Source organism: Copadichromis virginalis, linkage group LG13 (assembly GCF_057382275.1).
Source record: "Copadichromis virginalis isolate Kocher_CV1m ecotype Utaka linkage group LG13, C_Virginalis_male_GT1.1, whole genome shotgun sequence".
In the NCBI taxonomy this organism is placed as follows: domain Eukaryota; kingdom Metazoa; phylum Chordata; class Actinopteri; order Cichliformes; family Cichlidae; genus Copadichromis; species Copadichromis virginalis.
In genome coordinates, this window is record NC_140630.1 from 15,130,457 (window position 1) to 15,150,168 (window position 19,712).

A 19,712-nucleotide genomic window follows, 5' to 3' on the forward strand; every position below is an offset into this window, starting at 1 on the left:
AAACCTTGCATATCCAAAGCCAAAAGAGTTCAAAGTTGGTCCGGCTTGATTTTCTTTTCTTTCTTCTTTTTTCTCTGTGCCTGTTTCGACCTGAAATTTCTCCCTTTTAAACTGAGGTTTTTTTGCCTGCAATTGTCGCAGAGATTGCTGGACTGTTGGGTTTATCTCAAAAATGTTGCAGGATTCTTAGATGGCTGTTGTTGGGAAATGGTGTCATGTAAAATTACATTCAGACAGAGCTGATCATACTGGTCTCCAATTGCTTGAGCAAATCCAGTCCCAATCTTTGGGGACTGCGTATTTGATGTCACTTCAAGTGTTTGAATCCATCATTGTCCTTTTTGATGCAGGGCTCTTTTAAGGTGCTGCACCAGTGTTTCTTAGGTGGGTTATTTGTTCCACCTATTATTCTGCCTTTGTAAATTATTCCACACCAGATTGACTGAAGTTAAGTTTGGTGTTGCTGCAATCACAGAAGAGACCTGTGAAGCACTCAAGAACTCCTCAAGAATGCAAAACACATTTTATTATGCTAGAAACTAAAATGAATGCCATGGCAAGTAATTGTGTTTTTTAAGGCTCAATTTCTGTTACACTGTACAGCTATATCAAGTTTTATGCTTTTAAGAAAAAAGTAAACGTGATTTTTATTTATCATCTCCCCTCATACACTAAAGAGATCATTTGAAGTCTTTGCTAAACCAAACGTTTCCTCTCTGCATATTAAAACATTAAAAATACATATGTATATTTATATATTAGGACTGTGTCTCGCTTCTCAATGAGAGACTTGATTGACAAGGATGGAAAAAAAACTGTCACACACACTTTGTTGTGGTAACAGGAACCCAATATGGCTGACAGCTGTCTGGACAACCCATAAAGACAATGGCAGTGTTCCATTTCACAGCTGGTTCAAACCTCTCCTATACATTTTTTTTTATACAGATGGATCCATGCTTTCATGTTGTTTACATCAAATTCTGACCGTACAATCCAACTGGACTCATCACTCATGGCCCAGGCAATGTTGTTTCAGTCTTCTATTATTCAATTTTGGTGAGTCCATAGTAAGGCTGAAGTGAGTGGCAGCGGTGTGGTCATCTGCTGCTGTTGTAGTCGATCTGCTTCAAGATTCAACATGCTGGGCATCAGAGAAGCTCTTCTGCATAGCTTGGTTCTACCAAGTGATTATTTGAGTCACTGTTGTCTTCCTATCAGCTCAAAGCAATTTGGCCATTCTCCTCTGACTTCTGATTTTAGGTAAGATGTTTTTGACCAGATAACTGCTGCTCACTGGATATATTCTCTTTAAATCCTATAAATAGTTGTGTGGGAAGATCCCAGTAGATCTGTAGTTTATGAAATACTCAGAACAGCCCATCTGGCACATTCAAAACCACTTATATCACCTTTCTTCTCCATTCTGATGCACAGTTTGAACTTAATCTTAATCATGTCTACATACCAAAGTGCACTAAGCTGCTGCCATTTGACTGAATAGGTGAACAGGTGTACATAATGAAGTAGCAGTGAGTCACGCTGATACTAATACTTTTGTTTGTTTTGTTGTTTGTTCTTAATTCTATGTCATGAAAACTTAAAGAAAGTGTTTCACTCTTCATCCAATGCCATTTAAACATTGATATGACACATAAATAAATAAATATGGGCCTCTGACATTGATCACCTATGTTGGTGCATCCCTAGTTGTTATGATTACATAATCAATATCTGCTTGATGCTGGCAACTGCAAACTCTGATGACTTACATAAAGTGAATCGGATTGACTCCCTAGCCATATGACTTCGTCCACTAAATTAAACTGGAATTTAGAAAAACAACAGATGTCCTGCTGACAGACTAATACTTCCACTGGCTTTCTCTGCGGAAGCAATAACCGAGAAAATCTTTCCAAGCCTCTTGGTCACTTACACGTGCAATCTCTGTGATTCATATCAAGGGTGATTTATTTAATTGCTTAACTTGCCTAGCTATACAACAAAAACATGATGGGCTATGGGCCTGTTCTGCATAAAGTAAGGGTGGGTCTAGATAGGCGGATATTGGTTGGCTCTGAACACTGAGCTGGCCTGTGCTCAGGGATGTAACAATCCATGTAATGTGCTCACCAAAGCTTTGGCTTGAGCAAAAACCCCATGTCAATAAATCAGGCTGAGAAAGCAAACCACAAAAAAGCACAAAGTGGCATCTACAACATTGAGATGGACTTAATATGTTGATCCTATTTTGTGGAGTTGAAAGCTTGTTAGAAGATCACAAATTTCTACCGTATTTTAAACATAACTGCGGATTTCACTGTAATTAGTGTCAAAATAATGACAGGAAAATGTTGCAATACTTCATTAAGTCACTGAAAGCATTTAAATAAGTCTGATGTGCCGAGTTTAATGAACAGGGAAGGGCAAGATCAATTACATGAATTGCACATTAAACTAAATCAACCATTATACAGAAAGGTCAGCTTGGCAGGAGAAAAATCTCTATAATCTACTCAAAGGACGAAAAAAATCTTTACATTTGCAAACTGCCATGTTCACACTTACTTTGCAGCTGGGGAGAAATATCAGGTTCACTTTAGGGAAGTGACAACTGACAGCAACAAAAGCACCCACAAGGATAAAGTGTGTGAATGTACTTTAAATGTGACCATTGGGCTGCAAGTCTGAATCTAAATATGGTGCAAAGACACGGCGTCAGTTTAAACGACCTGAGTGAATACACATTGTTACTGATGGCTTGGGTGGCTTTGTCTGTATTTTTCAACCATCCCTTTACATGGCAGGTGCTTAGGCTGAGTTCACTGAACCTCAAAGGCAGCAATAAAAGTCACCTTAAAATGAAAACACACATTACGTAAGTGCTGATTTCCTGGCCTTGGCAGGTTTATATCAGAGAGCTTGCAATTATACGAAATGTGGGGAAAGAAAAAACTGCTCCACATCTTTCATCGCATGCACTCATTCACTGCTCCGTAGCATTTGTGTATAGGCAACACAAAATTACACAAATACAGCTGTCAGGAACCATGTGGTGAAAAAACTCTATTAGATTTAAAAATGAAACCCACCTATAATTGATACATGTGTGTCATCTTATGATAATTCCTCTGGACTATTTTTTTCCATAGGGCTGGGAGGTGAATTTGATTCTAAGATTTTGGATAATATCAACATCATACTTGACAGGGTTATCATTTGTACACTCTTCCCAGTGACATAAACCTTTTACTGAGGTCATTACAAAAGAAGCAGCTGTTTTGTGAGTCTCCCGCTGCCAAGACAGCAATCTTGCAGAATTACATGGTGACTAAGATTTCGATGAAATCATACTGGTAAGTTTACGTGGTTTTCTGAATATGTTGACCTTCATTTTACCCCTGTATGACCTAGAACCCTCGGGAATTAAATTCTCAGACTACAGTGATTTTAATTACAGACGGTGAAGTTGAACAATGAGAAAGTTAAGGATAAGACTCAGTTGTTTAAAAGTGAAATTGCAGATAACAGAAATAAGATTCATAACAGAGTAACACGCAGTGTCTTCTTCACTTCTAATTATCTGTACAGATGTGGAAGAAATACATGAAAGAAGCATACCTCTTGTGTCTGGAAACTTCTATGTGAGGGTTTGGGCAGGTACACTTGCATGTGCATGTGCATGTGTCAGATTCTGATCCACCCACTGTCTAGGCTGCCACGGCACAGAGCTCAGACTTACATTGCAAAGCAACACCTTTGTTTTCATCTGTGCATCTTGTGTATCATTATCTCTTGGGTTTTTTTTGATCGGTCTGCATAACAACCTGCTTTCCTCCATGTCTCTATGCCTTGCTATAAAAAGCTAAAAACCCTGGAAAGCTACTGCAAAGTTTCAACCACAAACAAGAAAAACAAATATGTCCAAATGCTGACTTGCAATACACTTTGCTAAACATTATTCAATAATACGATTATAGCAATTTAGTCAACATCCAGAGTAAATCAAAAAGGTTTTAAAGCGTTTGAGCAGATTTGAGTTCTGTAACCCCCCACCACCATTTTAGGGTCAGCATTTGCATAAGACAATAGCTAAAACCACAAGACTCTAGTGGGAATCTCATATAACACCATCGCACCATAGGATCGTGACCACAGACATCAACCTCAAATGTCACAGCCTCGGAAAGATGGAAACTGAATGGTTTGTCTTAACTACAGTGTTGTATTTTACTACAAGGACCAAGAAAAACTGAATGTTACGGAGAGAACAAGTTGTAATAAAGTTTTTTTCCCGCAGCAGCCTGCTGAGGTATAAATAAGACTGCTCATATCAAGTTAAATGTCTGCTTGGTGCCAATAATGGCCTTGTTTGAACAAAAACAATGATCTAATTTAGACAGTCTAAAATACCCAAATTCTGTCTTTCACATATAAAGCTAAAGACAGCAGTTGGTTTGTGCTGGTTGACAAATCCTGACAAGCTGCACCGAAACCTACCTACAGTTAGCTTAATATTTTTTTTGGACAAAGAGAGTTTTTGTAGTTTTGCCTTTTTTCACTATCATACTAGGACCGCTGTCCCCCCAAGCAGGCAAGCCCTACTCCATTGCTATTTCATAACAAATGAGTCCCAAAGAGATGTGTGTGCAAGTGAGGGAGACCATCATTAGGCTAAAAAAAAGTCTACAAGAGAAATGGCAAAAATGTAGTGGTGGTTAAATCAACAATCTGATACATTCCTTAAAAAACTCAGCAACACTGGCCAACAAAGTGCATGATCACATTTTCATGGTTAATAAAAGCAATGTCACAACATCAAACCAAGTCAAGAATACTCAATCAAGAGACATTTCATGAATGTAACTGCAAAGTGTTTACAACAAGGTGCAAACCACAGTTACCCTCAAGAACAAGTCGGCCAGATCAGACATCGCCAGAAAACATCTCTGGACTGATGGAACCATGATTAACGTAATAGAATGATTGGAAGAGAAATGTAAGCTGAAAGCTTGAAACAGCTCACGATCCAAAGCATGACGCATCCCCTATTAAACATGGTGGAGGCAAGGTTACGGCATGGGCACTTTGCAGCCCCCAGTGGAACCGCGTCACTATTATTGACTGAAGATCTGATATACTACAGTGGCTACACATGCTACTCAAATGGTTAATGACCCAAAACTATACTGCAAAAGCAACCAAAGAGTTTCACAAGGCAAAGAAACTTGATATTTTTCAATGTCCGTCAGTCATCTGATCTCAACCCAGCACGGCAGTTACTGAAGACAAAACTGAAAGACCCCAAAACAACTAGCAACTAAAAGCGGTAGCAGTAAAGACCTAGCAAAAATCTTTTTATTTCCTGGAATCTGCATTTCTATGCATTTGTTACTTTTTTATGTTTACATTTTAGTTTTGGTAAGGATTGAACACAGTAGGACTAACGTTAAATATACAGGTGCTGGTAGTTGGACTTTTTCTTACAGCTGGACAAAACCAGCTATCTGTTTTTCCATTTCCAGTCATTGTGCTAACATAAGCTAACCTGGTACTCATTGTAGATTAATACTGAACAGACATGGATGAGAGTGGTATCAACTTCCTCATCGCCAACAATAACTAAATAAACAATTTTTAAAGGGGGCACATTCTTTTAACTTTAAACAATATATTAAAAAATGTAAGATAAAGATGATGTCTCATTAATTTAGGTTAGATTATTTTATGTAAATACAGAAATTCAAGATGAAAATAGCTACAGAGAGACACATTTCTATATTATTTATGTAAACAGATGCTCCTTCCAGGCTGTCTTCATAGTCTCACTTAACCTACAGTATATATTATACCCCTTCAAGAGCAGATGCACAATGTAGACATACAATAAGCACAGACAGTATTTCTAAGCTCTTTCTCTCTCATACAGTATCTACCATCTGGAAACTCTATCAGTTTTAAGAGCCATGCTTCATTTTTACTGTAATCAACAACAGATTCGCAGCTGCAACAAAGTAACTAGATTTATGGAACTCTGCTCTTTTCCTAAGGTACAGGAAAAACCCATAAAACAACGCTACAATCTATGAATGCGATCAATCAAGTTTGATTCCTTAGCATTGGCATGTTTAATACAGTGTGACTGACACACTTGTTAATGACCAGATATCCGCAAAAATGTATAATTAACTTAAGCAGGCTCGACTTGATTAAAGTTGAAATCCACACTGTTTTGTGCAGTGGAATAACTCCTCACAAAAGAGTTCGACCACATCTTCCATGAACATGTGAAACACAGACTCAGCAGCATGAGTCGTTTTTTTTTTTTTCATGGCCCGAAATGATGAGGAATGCAGGAGCTCAGCAGTCCTGCAGATACTCGACACCACTGTTGAGTAAAGCAGGAGAAAACCCCATTCATTTCCAGCTTCTGTATTTATTAACAGTAGATCATGTATCAAAGCACAAGGGAAAGGCATCCAGCCCAATACACACACTTCCAGTTTTCATAAAACACTGGATTTCAATTACCTCGGTGGCTCTGGTACAAGGAGGGGTGAGGGGCAAGAAATGGCACAAAACGACTTTTAAGAGCTAATGCTGACCTAAGGAACAACCTTCACTCCCTCCCAGTCTCTGAAAGGATCCCCTCATGGTCTGAACGAAGCTGTAACCCACAGCTTGTGTGCTCTCTATTCTCCACCGAGTTGGGAGACACAGCAGTCCTTGAGTGCCTGAACCCACCCCTTAAAATGCTGGTTTAACTCAATGGTCAATTCTTAAGTGAGAGGGAGACATACCTTTTTTGGCTCCAGACATAGATTTCTGTACACTATTATTAGAGCCATTACTGTAACTTAAATACCATCACCATGCCTGTTTTTTATCCCCATATGCCTCTGTGACAAGATGCAAGGAAATAATGCTATCTGAAAATATAGGCTAAGGTTAATTTCTAAAGATGGTCATTTTTACTTCCTACACTGGGCTGAAAGAATGTGAAGGATGAGGATTGCTCTGAGTGCATAATGTGTCTTCCATCTGCTGCTGCAACTTCGGCTTAAAAAAGACATTTAACAGTTGGCGAGTTTTCTGTATAATGTCTTTGGTGGTTCATTGACATGAATTATAGTGTTTTTCCTCTCTTGCACAAGGAAACATGTTCCTGCTGAAACTGCACATACCAAATTGGGAAACTTGGAGTTTGAGGATTAGCAGCAGGTCAACACTGACCTTCCAAGAAAGTTGGGATAGGGGAAATAAACGTCTGAAGATATTGTGTAATACTAAACTAAACTGGTGTTAGCTTTCACATCTAATTCAGTTAAGTGGAAAAATCATGAATTGGTGTATTACTCTATGTTAAATTACAACAAATTAACAGATTTAATCACAGGCATAAAATGTCATTTAAAGCAGTTAAGGAGATAAGGCTGAAAACTAGTTCTGAGGGTTTTAGGCGACAGCAGACTGACATAGTTGTGGAAACAAATGCTGCTCACCAGATTTCTTTTTTTTTCCTTTTGGTGTTTTTTTATGGAAGAACTTGCTTATTTAAGCAAACAGGAAACACAAAACACATTTGCTATTTATAGTATTAAAACTGGAAAACTCCAAAGACAGAGAGAAAGCACAGGAGATAGTTTTCAGTGAAAGAATTTACAGCATTACGAAACAAAGAAAAGTGGCCCTGAACTGTAGACTAGATGATGTCCTATATTAACTAATAATGACTTTCAGAACTGATCAGCTCAGTGACAAATGCTAAGAGAATTAGTTAAACAAAAAGTGATGAAAAGAAAAAAGTCTAAATGTGGAGATTACAGTTGTTTTTCTGAAGACAAATGGCCATGGTTGCTATACTTTGGGTTAGTAAAATCATACTTCAGAATCTGTTTTAGTAACGAGGAAGGATATGATTTCTCTTTTAGCACATAAACACAGTGTAGTGAAATTGTATAGTGACATTGTAAAGATGGTACAGAAAGCTGCATCTGGTCAGACAGAAAAACACACAAACTTGGAAAAGTGAATTTGTAGAAAATGAAATGGCTGGTAATGGACAGATGTAAGGTGAATTATTAATGTGAACCTGGAGGGTTAGCCTTGTATAATTTTGCAGATTGCTCTCTGTTTCTTGAGTCAACTCCAGATAAAGGAGATTTAGCTGATCTGAACACTGAGTCCCTGCTGAGGTTTACCCTGAGATCAGCTTACTTCCAGCCTAAAGACAGGAAGGACAGACAGTATTGTATTAATACGTTTTTTCCATGTGAAGGTTGAGCAGACATCCTGCCCATCTATCATGCCACGCTGAGGGCCAGACCCGTTTAATCTGTGTGTTCAGCCTTTGTGGGCTTTCAGTGAAGCCATCAAACATCACCTGCAGGAATACCCCTGTCACTTTCCAGTCTCTCTGTGAAGCTTTGTCAAACTTTGAATCATTCTTGCCAACAAGTGACTTTCGGAAAAAAATGTCTTGTCTTGTAAGTGAAAGTTAAGGTTTTGTCTGAAATTCCTCTAACCCCGCCCTGCCTATATAAGCCAGAAGCAGCAGAGACACAAAACATACTGTACATAGGTGGTGCCAGGGGGTCTTTGGGGAGATGGAGGGATGCTGTAAGTCGATCTTTTCACAGCAGACAGACATTCCTGGAGTTCATGTGGCAAACCGTAATTCACAAATGCTAATCTACCCTTAGAAGAGAGACGTTAAAAGCTGATGGTATCCACATAGAGAAATTGTCAACACAGAACTGAGGGCAACACGCTTAGCACAATAATTATGATATTTCCAGAAGCGTCTGCAAATTATTTTTCCTTTCCTACGTCGCCCTTTAAAAGGCAAAGTTTAAACCGCTGAATACAGAGCAACTGAACTGACCAACAAGCCTGCTAGCTTAGCTTTGGTTAACATCTCTCCAATATAGTGTAAACTGAGGAGGCATCCTGGAGGATCCATTAAGCCATTATAATGAACCAACCTCTCTGAACCACTAACTTTGGCAGGAAATTGCTTTTTCCATTTTCTCTCCGAGTTTCTCCCTGCACTATTCTCTTCTCCTGAGCCAGCATCTCCCCCTGGCAAACTCTCATAAAAAAGACAAATAAAATAGCTGCACAAAGAGTGAGGACAAAAAATTATTAAACTTTAACAATCATTTTCTAAGAAAGCTTTTGTTTTCCTGCATCTGTGTTAGTAAATAGTATTATTCAAGAGAACTGAATCAGTGGGCCACCTTGCTGATTTACCACACACTGCACCCACTTCAAACACCCCAAAAAACAGCCGACAGTATAAACTACTGTACCAACTGAAACAACGACCACAACACAAACTATATCATCAAGCCAGGGCGACGGAAAATACTTGCTTGGCTTGGGATAGCAGGTTGGAAAAGTGGAGAAAGCGGAGCTCACTTATAGGGCTGACCTAGATTCAGTGCCCCGTCAGAGGCATACATTATCTAATCCAAGGTAAGGGAAAGTCGATAACTGCACTGGGCAGGAGTCACAGCCAATGTCTATGGTGCAGTAGCTTTAACAGCAGGACTTTGGTTGACGTTACTGGGTGAATGGCAGAAACAATACAAAGCTGCACTTTTCCATTTCTAGATCTGGCTCTATTATAAGCTCATGCTGTTGCACCTTTAGATGCTGATATAAAATTAGATGGCAAAGTTTTCTACTCACTGCATCCAAGACTCTACAGGGGGACTCATGCGGCTTTAAATCTGCCCAGATTGAAAATCCATACAGCCCTTTTATCATAACAAATACACCAGACACTTTTAGTACCTCTAACTCAGCAAATTCACTACATAGAGCTGTAATACACAGATCAATCTGTCAGAAGCTATTAAAGGGTTTGTACTTATACTGCAAGGGAATGGATGCTAAATCAAATGAACTCTGAAATCTTCTTAGCACACACCTGGTCTTGTTAGTGCTGGCAGAGGGACACAGAGTGATGTCACCCAGCCAAATGGAGCAGAGTTAGCCAGCTTCCACTGGAAAGGTGTTGATATTTCAGCCTAAACGCTAGCAGTGCTGCTGGAAACAGTCTCCACAGCAAATTGTAAGGAACGCGGGTTATACTTCTGTGATCTCTGTGGAAGTGTCAGTGTATAATAAAACTGTCAAATAGCCTTCAGATGTGTTTTCAAAAGCCTGCCGTCTACTATTTTGCTTTCTAGAAACTCATAAGAAATCCATCTAACCAGAGATGAATGAATGAGCTGAAGTGAAAGTGGCAGCAAAATATAGCCTGCTTCAGAGATGAGAGGCAAGCAAAGCAATAATAACATGAAACAAAGTTAGAGCAATAACACGGAAACCTGGAAATCATAAATCTGCAATGAGATGTGCATGAGTTTCACATGGATCAACAGTGCACAGTGGTCAGCTGAAAGACAAAAGTGAAGGGGCCCATAATAAAAACAGGACCATGCACTTGAAATTCATGGAGAAAAGCACTCGTATAAGGCCCCCAATAAAAGGACTTCAAGGTGGTGGAATATCCGCCTCACAGTGGCTCCCCATTGGGTTGAAATCCTACCGGAGCAGAGAATGAAAACAAATACATGAACCCAAAGGCAGGACACATGACACTTCAAAGTGATCCTACTCTGTGGACCTTTTTCCTTAAGGCCACTGTGGCAATCACACCCACAGTGGAACCTAAATCCAGTTGCCTTCCCTTCACTATTTCCTCCTCCATCTCTCTTTTGCCATCCTCCCGCTGAAGAACACATGAGTCTGATTACTGTTTTACTGTCTCAGCACACCATTAAAGCTGGACGTCAGACCCTGTTACCAGGTTTATTTCTCTCCAGTCCCTCCTCTGCTTCATGTGGCAAATTCAGACACGTGCTTAGACCTGGCATCGTTGATATTTGAGCATATTTAGGACACATGTTTAAATTTGTGATATTATTTGTAATCCATTTCATATGTATAAATTATATACTTCATTAGGTCCTACTGTCTTCTTCAACCTACGATAAAACAGTCCTGGGAGTACTACAGAATAATCACTGACTAACGTGAGACTGTGCTTTATGTTGGCATTAAAGATTCAGTATTGTCAAACTAAATTACATATACCCTAAATTTGTAATCTTGGCCCTGTCTGCTAGCTCTTCCAAGAGGTTAAACAGCTGACTAAGGACTCTCTGCAGCTGGCATTTGTAAATCCAGCATGTCTTGCTGGCTTTCCATTAAAGTGAGGTGGAATAATTAATATGAGTCTGGAAGACATTCCTCTTGCTAGAGGCAACATTCTGGCCCTCAGCCTAAACCAACAGTGGGAAAAAACAGGGCTGACTGCAGGCCAAAGCGAGCCTCCAGATGGGGGCTGAGCAACAGCTAGCAGGCTTCAGACAAAGAAGGTGAAAGAGTCGAGATACAGAAAAGGGCAGAGTGTTCGAGGAACTATATGACTGAATACTGAATGTTTGTGTTTTACATACACATAGCATGCGTGCTGTTTTTTCTTGCTCAATACTGTTGTGCATCTGTTTTGATTACTCACCACTCTCACTCTTTTCAATGACATCGACCACCTCGCCTGCTTGAAGACTGATTTCTGCAGGCTCTTGTTTTTCGTAATTGGCCACCACCACATACTGTTCCAGAAGCATGGGGTCCGAAGCATCCAGACCTGGGGTTGATGGAAAAAAACATGCTGTCAGCCAGCTGCCAGCCATAGGTCCACGAGAACGACTGTTGGGCACTCGTTGTGCCATAGGCCACTTTGTTTGTAGAGCTTAGCCAATCACAATATTCACGAGGTTCAGTGCATCTTCCCCAAAGTCTAGCCATAGAGCTGCATGTCCCTCCAGCCCAACATCAGGGGCAAAGGAGACAGTCTAGAAAAAAAGAACCTCCCACCAAGAAGTAAAGGATCAGACATTCAAGTGCAGAAAATCCATTCTGTTTTACTAAAGGGACTTTATCCGTTTTCTCCAACAAAGCTGACTCCCAGTCAGTAGATACACATAGACACATGAACACAGTGGAAAGGCTCGCAGCAACGGGAAAGCAAAAGGAGGTGTAGAAGTGACAGAAAAGTGAGCTAAAGCCAGCTGAGGACAGGACAGTAGAGTGGGAGAAAGAAATGGTTTCCCTTGGAAAATAAACCATCTGCTAAAAAGCCTCCTTCTCTTCAGTTGGGGCTGGAACTGGGGGAAGAGTAGGGGGGTTGTGTACGCCAATCATAAGAGTCGGCATAAGGGGCCTTAAATAGAACCAGATGAAGGGGCTGGAGCTGTGCTCAGAGGGATGGCCCTCTGTCTCCTTGAAACACTAGAGCTCTGACTACAGCGTGCAACCCAGCCAATGGAAATCTTCCTCTGTGTACTTAACTGAGTTAACCATATAAGCGCCAGCAGTGACTTAGATTTGTTGATTTGGTTTGCACTCGTTTCCTAACTGGGTCAACATCTCACCAGATTTTGGTTCATTAACTAACACCAGCACAGCTTTCTCAAGTAGCAAACATGTGTTTTCATTCATGAAGGTATTTAAAGAAGGCATCGTACATAACCGACAACCCGCAACATTTTTTGGTTCCCGCTTTACATAACTGAGTCCGGCTGAAGCCTTAATCGGGAACAATCTCTGAAACAAGCATCCCTGAATGGACTAAAGCAGGTCTAACAAGTGTCAGCTGGAATCTAGTCACAAGCCAGCGACACTGAGCGCAAACATTAACAAGACCTTCTGTTGATCACCGAGTTCAAAGCTGTGTGGACACAGGAGGAGCTTCTGTGTGCACACTAGATTATATCTGTTTACTCTATTACTGCAGTTGCAACAGATGTTTACTTTAATGGTGGTTTAATATCAGCAAAATACCAACAAACTTCCTGGAGATCCTCATCTCTTCGTGGGCACACTGGTCCAACTTCTAACTAACTGCCATCAGTAGGGTTAGTTTAACAGAAACAGCCAAGCACATACAAATAAAAGCCTTTTTATGGGGTAATCACAGTTCCTGGAAAGAGCAACTCGGTTTGTATCCTGATGATGGAAAATAAGAAAAGTTCAGTGTGATAAATGGAAGATTTGAGCCTTAGATAAGGAATGATTGAGAAGGTTCGGATTAAGCTGCCATTTCTCTAAAGAGCTCACCTGGCTACAGTCCCGCAGACTAGAGATTAACATTTCTCTAAATCTGGATAATATTTCACATTCAATTCAGGGACTGCACTTGAAATGTCAAGGAGCTAATAACTCACATAGATGAACTCAGCACCATTAGCATCTCACATGATGAAACTGCCAAAGAGTCTGACACTGGATTACTGTGGTCGGGCTGCGGTTTATGAAGCTTCACGTTATTTATGCAAGATGTTTTGTCAGACCACAAAATTGGGTGCAGAAACAATGGAAGGAATATTATATAAATATTGCCTTTTTAGTCTTCACTGTATAATATGACAGTAGTTACCTTGGTACAGCAGGCAGAGTTATTTATTTTGACACTATTAATAGAAAAGTGTTGTTAAATGGTTTGTTTTAACTCACAGGTCAATTAACTCTCTATGAGGATATGTGAGCAATTACTGCGTACTGGGTAAGTGAGTAATTTCAAGTCTATAATTTCGCCTGTATTTATGGAATATCTCCAACTATATATGTTTTCTATCATGTTTCATATCTGTCAAATATCACAAATTTTGTAGACTGGAGAAAATGTTAAAACATGAGGACAATTTAAATGTTTCCAGGCATCATCCCTGTGCTCGGTCTGTCCAGATTTTAAAATGTATTAGCATGCATAACTTTTACCAAGTGTAATTTAAAATAGCTTTAATAAACAGCAATGCCATAGACTCATTCTGTTGATTTAGCTACTGCTGGTTGTGAAATAAAACACTGACCTGTGTGGAACCCGCCTCCAAATATCTTCAAACTTGGACATTGTTTTATCAAAGAAAAAGAAAACAGAGGGCTCATTTGTCAACAATGCATTTTCAAGACAGATGAAAATAATACTCAGGTCATGAGCTCATAAAACTCTGTGTCAAAAGACGTAAATGTAACCTTCTTTAGCACACAATTAGCAGCTGCTGCGAGAAAACCGTAAATCTGTGACCTGAGTGACTAAAGACTCTGTCAGTAAAGTCAACAGGCCTGAAAAACAAAAGCTAATATTTCATCCTCTTTCAGGAAATGAAATGTTTTGCAACAGCAGGAAGACAGAGCAAGAAGAACATGTGTGTGGGGAAAAAAAAGCAGACTTGAACAGGATAAGCCTAATTTCGAAACAGTGTACGAAATGTGAATCATACAAACTGTGTACAAAACAGTGTTTCAGACAACACAGTGAAACATAGTGATCATAACAACTAAAATATATACATAGTATATGCAAAAGAAAGGCAGCTGCAGAGTGTATGAACACTACTCACAACAAACACTGCTGAAAAAGAAAATATATCTAAATGTTTTAATCAATAGCTAAAAGTAATCCTGCCCCTGTAGTATCTGTAATATCCTGAGAGCTCACCTGATCAGGTTTATATCTTTGTGAATGTGTATGTATAAGTGGAGGAAACCAGAAAGAACAAACTTGTTCCTCTAAACAAAAAGCATAACCAACCCCAGAACCAACATACACTGCAGCATGGCTAACTATTTTTCATTAGGCTGAACTATTTTGCACAATAAATAGGCTACATTTAAAAAGTATCATTTCACTGTATTTATTTTAGTCTTTTAAAATGTGTGTCTACGTGCAGAAACATTATCTAACACGTTATGCATGTTATGCCATATTAACTTGTTAATGATTGTCATATTACTGTTAAGTTGCCCAGAATGTGCTTTATTTTCTGTTGTGTTAAATTAGAAGTGACACTGTGAGTGAACTTAATTGATTGGTTAGTGCGTCAGAAGAGCTACAAGTGTGAAAACTGTCTTGTTACCATAGACAGTACAAAACATGGACGTAGCATCCAGATCAGAAAAATGAAGCTAGCATGAAGTTTGTTAAATCCACCTTCTATCTGAAAGCCACCAGATGGCGATAGTTGTAGTTGAAAAAAAGGATTTCTGGTATTATATAAGTTTATGAAAAAAACAGTTGGCTCGACCTCTGTACACGTTTTATTTTTATGGGCGAGCCATCATTTACAAAATAAGTCTATTTTGTAAACTTGGTTCATATAGTGTTTTAAAACTGAGGATTGTGTCTGGTACAGTGTGCACACTGTGCGATTTCCCTGTCAGACCTACTGCTGCTCGTCACAACCGGAAACGTCAATCTTGAGGCATCTTTTATGCTGTAAATGCTTTTTACATTAGGTCAAGTTTGACATAAAATCGTTCTTTTACTGAATATTTTTAAGTTACATCAGTTTAATTCCAAGGAAAGGGAGGCAAATGAATGCCAATTTATATAAACTAAGAGGAATTAAACTGGAAATGTATTTAATTTTTATTGACATTTATTTGTTTAAATAAAGTAAGCTAACTCCCAGTCCTATAGTTTTAGTTTAGTTAACTCATTCAGGTGTTACAGTTGGGAGGTGTGTGTATATGTATTTTCTTGTGTACCCTGCATGACCAGTGACGACCAAAAGCATTTATGAGCTTTGAAAAGTATTTCTTCTCGGCTTCCATCAGATATTAACCACTCGGTGTTTATCTCTCCTCTCTCCTATTTATACACGTGCTTCCTGCTCCCACCCTTCCACTCCCAAATGTCCCAACTCCATTCAACCCCCAACTCCACCCCCATTCTTCCGTCATCAGCTCCATCCAGGAATGATGACAGTTTGGAACTTTGCAATAATTCATCACCAACAGGAGGAAGCCAGAGAGTCTAGTCTACTCATTCTTTTTTTCCCTAAAAAACGGTTTTCAGGCTTTTCAAGCTTTTTGCTTGGTAACATGGTTGGCACAGGTCGTTATATTTTAGTGCCACATTTCTAACCCTGGGGTATCTTTGTAAGAGCAGAACCGTGTTGAGAAGATTTGGCAAAGTGCAGTGCCTTTGTTTGGCTCATCAGCAGCAGATGTGCAGCTGGATTAGAAAGGGACACAGAACTGCTGTTCAATGTAGTACAGATGTACTCATGTCATTGAATCAGTATGTGGCCCTAAGGGAAAAGAGGCAGACCACAAATAAATAGTACAGAAACATTCACCCAAATCATCTCAGTTAGACAGCCTTCACATTTCAGTTAGAAACTGCTGAATAGCTTCATCATCCTCACTTTTGCCTGCTGATTCTCGCAGTAAAGCGTAGCTCTGCAGTATAAAACTATTGGAGTTCCAAATATCTCATGATCCACTTGGTAAACACTGAAAGTCACGGTATGTTTATATTTGCTACACGGGTTTCTGCTTTTGAAAAAAATTGAATGAAAACTACAGAGCTGATGATCTGGAGGAATCAAACATATTTTTTTGGGGGGGTTACTTCACTCTGTGTTGTTGCCTTTTTTGGCACAAAGCTACATTTCTTGAAAAACAAGTGCACAAAAACAAGTGCTGATCATTGGAAAATATGAAATCACTGCCAGGCTGTGTATCATGTGAGCCGCATCTTTGTCCACATACGCATGATAACAACAGAACAGGGACCCACTCATAAAAACACTGCTCTACAGCACTACTAGAGGCAGTGTAAAACAACCCACAGTGCACCTTTAACTTCACTGGATGTTGCTGATATGAAAAAAAAGAGACTGGAATCAGATTCAAACCGCTAATTTAATGAGCGAGACTCCTCCACTTCATCAGGTTTTCCAGTAGAAAATCTGACGCCTGCACCACCGAACAAACAGAACGTAAGGAAAAAGAAACATAATGGATCCTCGGTTTTACTTACACAAAATCCTAATAAAAAATATGCATTTGCAATTTTTTTCCTCAACAGTATAGTCTTTGAAGAACTGTCACTAGTCATCTCTTATCAGAAACCGTGCATCCTGTACTGTATCTGTTCTGTGCTGCAGGGGCCAGAGTTCAGGAGAAACGGAAAAAAAATTCTACACCAAACCTAGAAATCTGTGCATGAAATGAGCTGTTATATGACAACAACTAATAAAAAAAAACATCTGTTTGATCGACATTTGATTTAAACCTTAACACATTTCATGTACTGCTTGACTCATAATTATGTACGACTGAACAAAAATGCCCAGTATTCAATAGCTTGTCATTGACAGGGAAGCTTGCTGAAGCAGCGTACGGCTGTTAAAGTGGTTTGGAAGTCCTCATTTGCCTTAATGATTTCCTATGCCAGTTTAAAAATCACATCCATCTGCAAACACAAACAAACACACGGCCCTCTTGACCCACCCACCATCTGACTTGTTACCAGATTCCTTCCAACACGCGCACGCGTACACCCATGCATACTACATGTAGTATGTAAACTCCCTCACAGACACAACCTCATCCACACATATGCACCCCCGTAGGTCCTGAGAGACCTGCAGCTCAAATAAAGACAGCAAGTCTGCACACATAAACACACTCACTGGGCCTTTGCGCAGCACTGACATGGTTTCCACTTGCCACGTAAACCTCCTCTCCTCTCCAGCTGCTTTTCACATGCACTACACCCTCGAGCGCTCCATTTCTTTCTTTCCTACTCAATTTCTATCTGTCTTCTGGTCAGCCAGCTCTCTTTCTGAACGCACATAAATACTAAATCTTTTAAGCTCCTGAACTTCGGCATCCTATGAGCACAGTAAGCAGCAGTTGATCCTGTTTCCTTTAGAGGTTCGCTTCTGACAGTGTGTCTCTTCACCTAACAGTGATTCATGCTGACCAGCTGAGTATCGGCAGTCAGCCCTGACAAATCCATTATATGCTAAAAAGAAATGGCATGGCTTTCTTTGAATCTCGTGTAGATTGTTGCAAGGCTATGATGCAGAATCAATCACTGCTTCGATCTTGCAGGGCTCCAGAAGCGTGAGTCATAAACAAGAAATGAGATGTGGGTCTGAATTTTACTGAAAACACATGACAGATGAGATCCCCAGTTTATATAACACAATTTCCTTTCACTACACTTCTTTTCACTACCCCCCATCTAGTATCAGCTCTACCAAAAAACACAAAAAGAGAAGAAGAACATTTTTTTAAATCCCAACACAGCAAATGATGACAGAACTGTCACGAAGCCAAAGATGATAACAAAACAAAAGTGAATGATCATCTGTGAGTGTGCTGTTCCTGTTTTCTTCTCTTCCCAGGTAAACAGCGTTCCAAATCAAACCTCTAATCGCTCAAAGTTTTGTGGTGAGGGGTTACATTCTCTGTTTTAGGCAGGGGATCAGTAAACTCTTAAGGGAAACCTGCAACGTGTAATTATGGAATACATAAGCTGCAGCTACAGCAGAAATTCACCACAGACTCACTGCACTTATCTGCTGTCCTGCTTTGAAAGAGAAATATCCATCTTTAACCACTAATGTCCAGCATGGGGACTATACTGGGGGGCTTCAAGATCAAGTATGGGGAGCTTAAAACAGTATGAATAACAAACCAGCATACGTACCAGATATAAAGTGTATTATTGTGCTTTGATTAATAAGACTTGAACCCAAAAAAATGTTTAAAATAAGAACAAATACATGCATATAATAAAGTCTGCAAAACAGATCAATTTTAGATCTAACTAAATTATTCAAAATAAAAAGGACAGCTACTACATGATAAAACTTTCCAGGCAACTGATATGAATATAACTGGAAGCCAATCTAATATCTTGCACAGACTGAATGCAGGCAACACGCACAGACACACACAGCTGAAATACGACAATTTTTTCCATTCCAGTATGTAGCTGGAATTCACTGTTACATAAAGCCTCAATACCGTGGAACGCATAATGAAATTAGGCTGGGGTCTTATTTCGTTTGGTGACAATTCCAGTGCAGCTTTTCCTCAGAGTGGATCACCCACAGAAAATTAACTTCCTAGGAGCTTTTATAGCCCAGCTATGCCGTACGTAACTGCGGCAGACTGCAGGAAGGGATTGCCAAAGCAACTTTACATCTGATTGCAGGACGAACGTGTAATTTGTAACGCGTGCGGGTATTCTGAGACTTCGAGCACGCAAGTGGATGCATGCACAAGAACTGGACAGCTGTTCACTAAAACTCCTCTCATGCTTTTCCTGCCACCTCCTACGCTCGTATCCCCATGCTCAGCTGAGTCACTCAGCACTCTAACACACAAAATATTAATGCAACGGCCTATTCTGGCAATGCAAATGCAGAGGCACAGACAGGTGGTCTCGCCCACATTACACTGTTTTCCTGACCATTTAATAATACCACAGGATTGTTTATGGCACCAGAGTCACACTCATGGCGGACAGTTTGGAAAAAAGAAAACAACACATAATTCACAGCAGCACAACCAGAAATGTACATGTTATTTATTTAATAGTTTTATTTCTAAACTGCCCCAAACAGTTATCTTCATAACCAGCTAATCTGCAACTTATTTTCTTGATTAATTGAGAGATTCCGATTGTTTAGTCTCCAGAGAGGCCTAAAACCAAATATAATCAATTTACTGTCACATGGGGCAATGAAAGGAAGCAAATTCTACAATTAAAGAAGCAGAAAAAAACATTTAGCATTGCTATCGAAGCTGAAAATATTAATATCATATATTTACTGATATATTAAAATCTTTATCGTCTTACTGAGGTCATCTTTCTTAAGCCCCCACAAGAG

At 39.6% G+C, this 19,712-nt stretch overlaps 1 protein-coding gene across 3 annotated transcripts in view; it reads right to left on the reverse strand.

Moving 5' to 3' along the window:
- The window catches only part of LOC146695380 (SH3 and PX domain-containing protein 2A-like), a 61,807-nt gene that overhangs the window by 12,150 nt on the left and 29,945 nt on the right, over positions 1 to 19,712 (reverse strand). For 2 of the 3 annotated variants that reach the window (XM_085477491.1, XM_085477490.1), the window contains exon 7: positions 11,534 to 11,662. In XM_085477491.1, the coding sequence (XP_085333617.1) occupies positions 11,534 to 11,662 (129 nt within the window). Of the gene's footprint in view, positions 1 to 11,533; positions 11,698 to 15,677; positions 15,698 to 19,712 lie in introns of all 3 variants that reach the window. The other variant, XM_085477492.1, reaches the window with a different exon arrangement.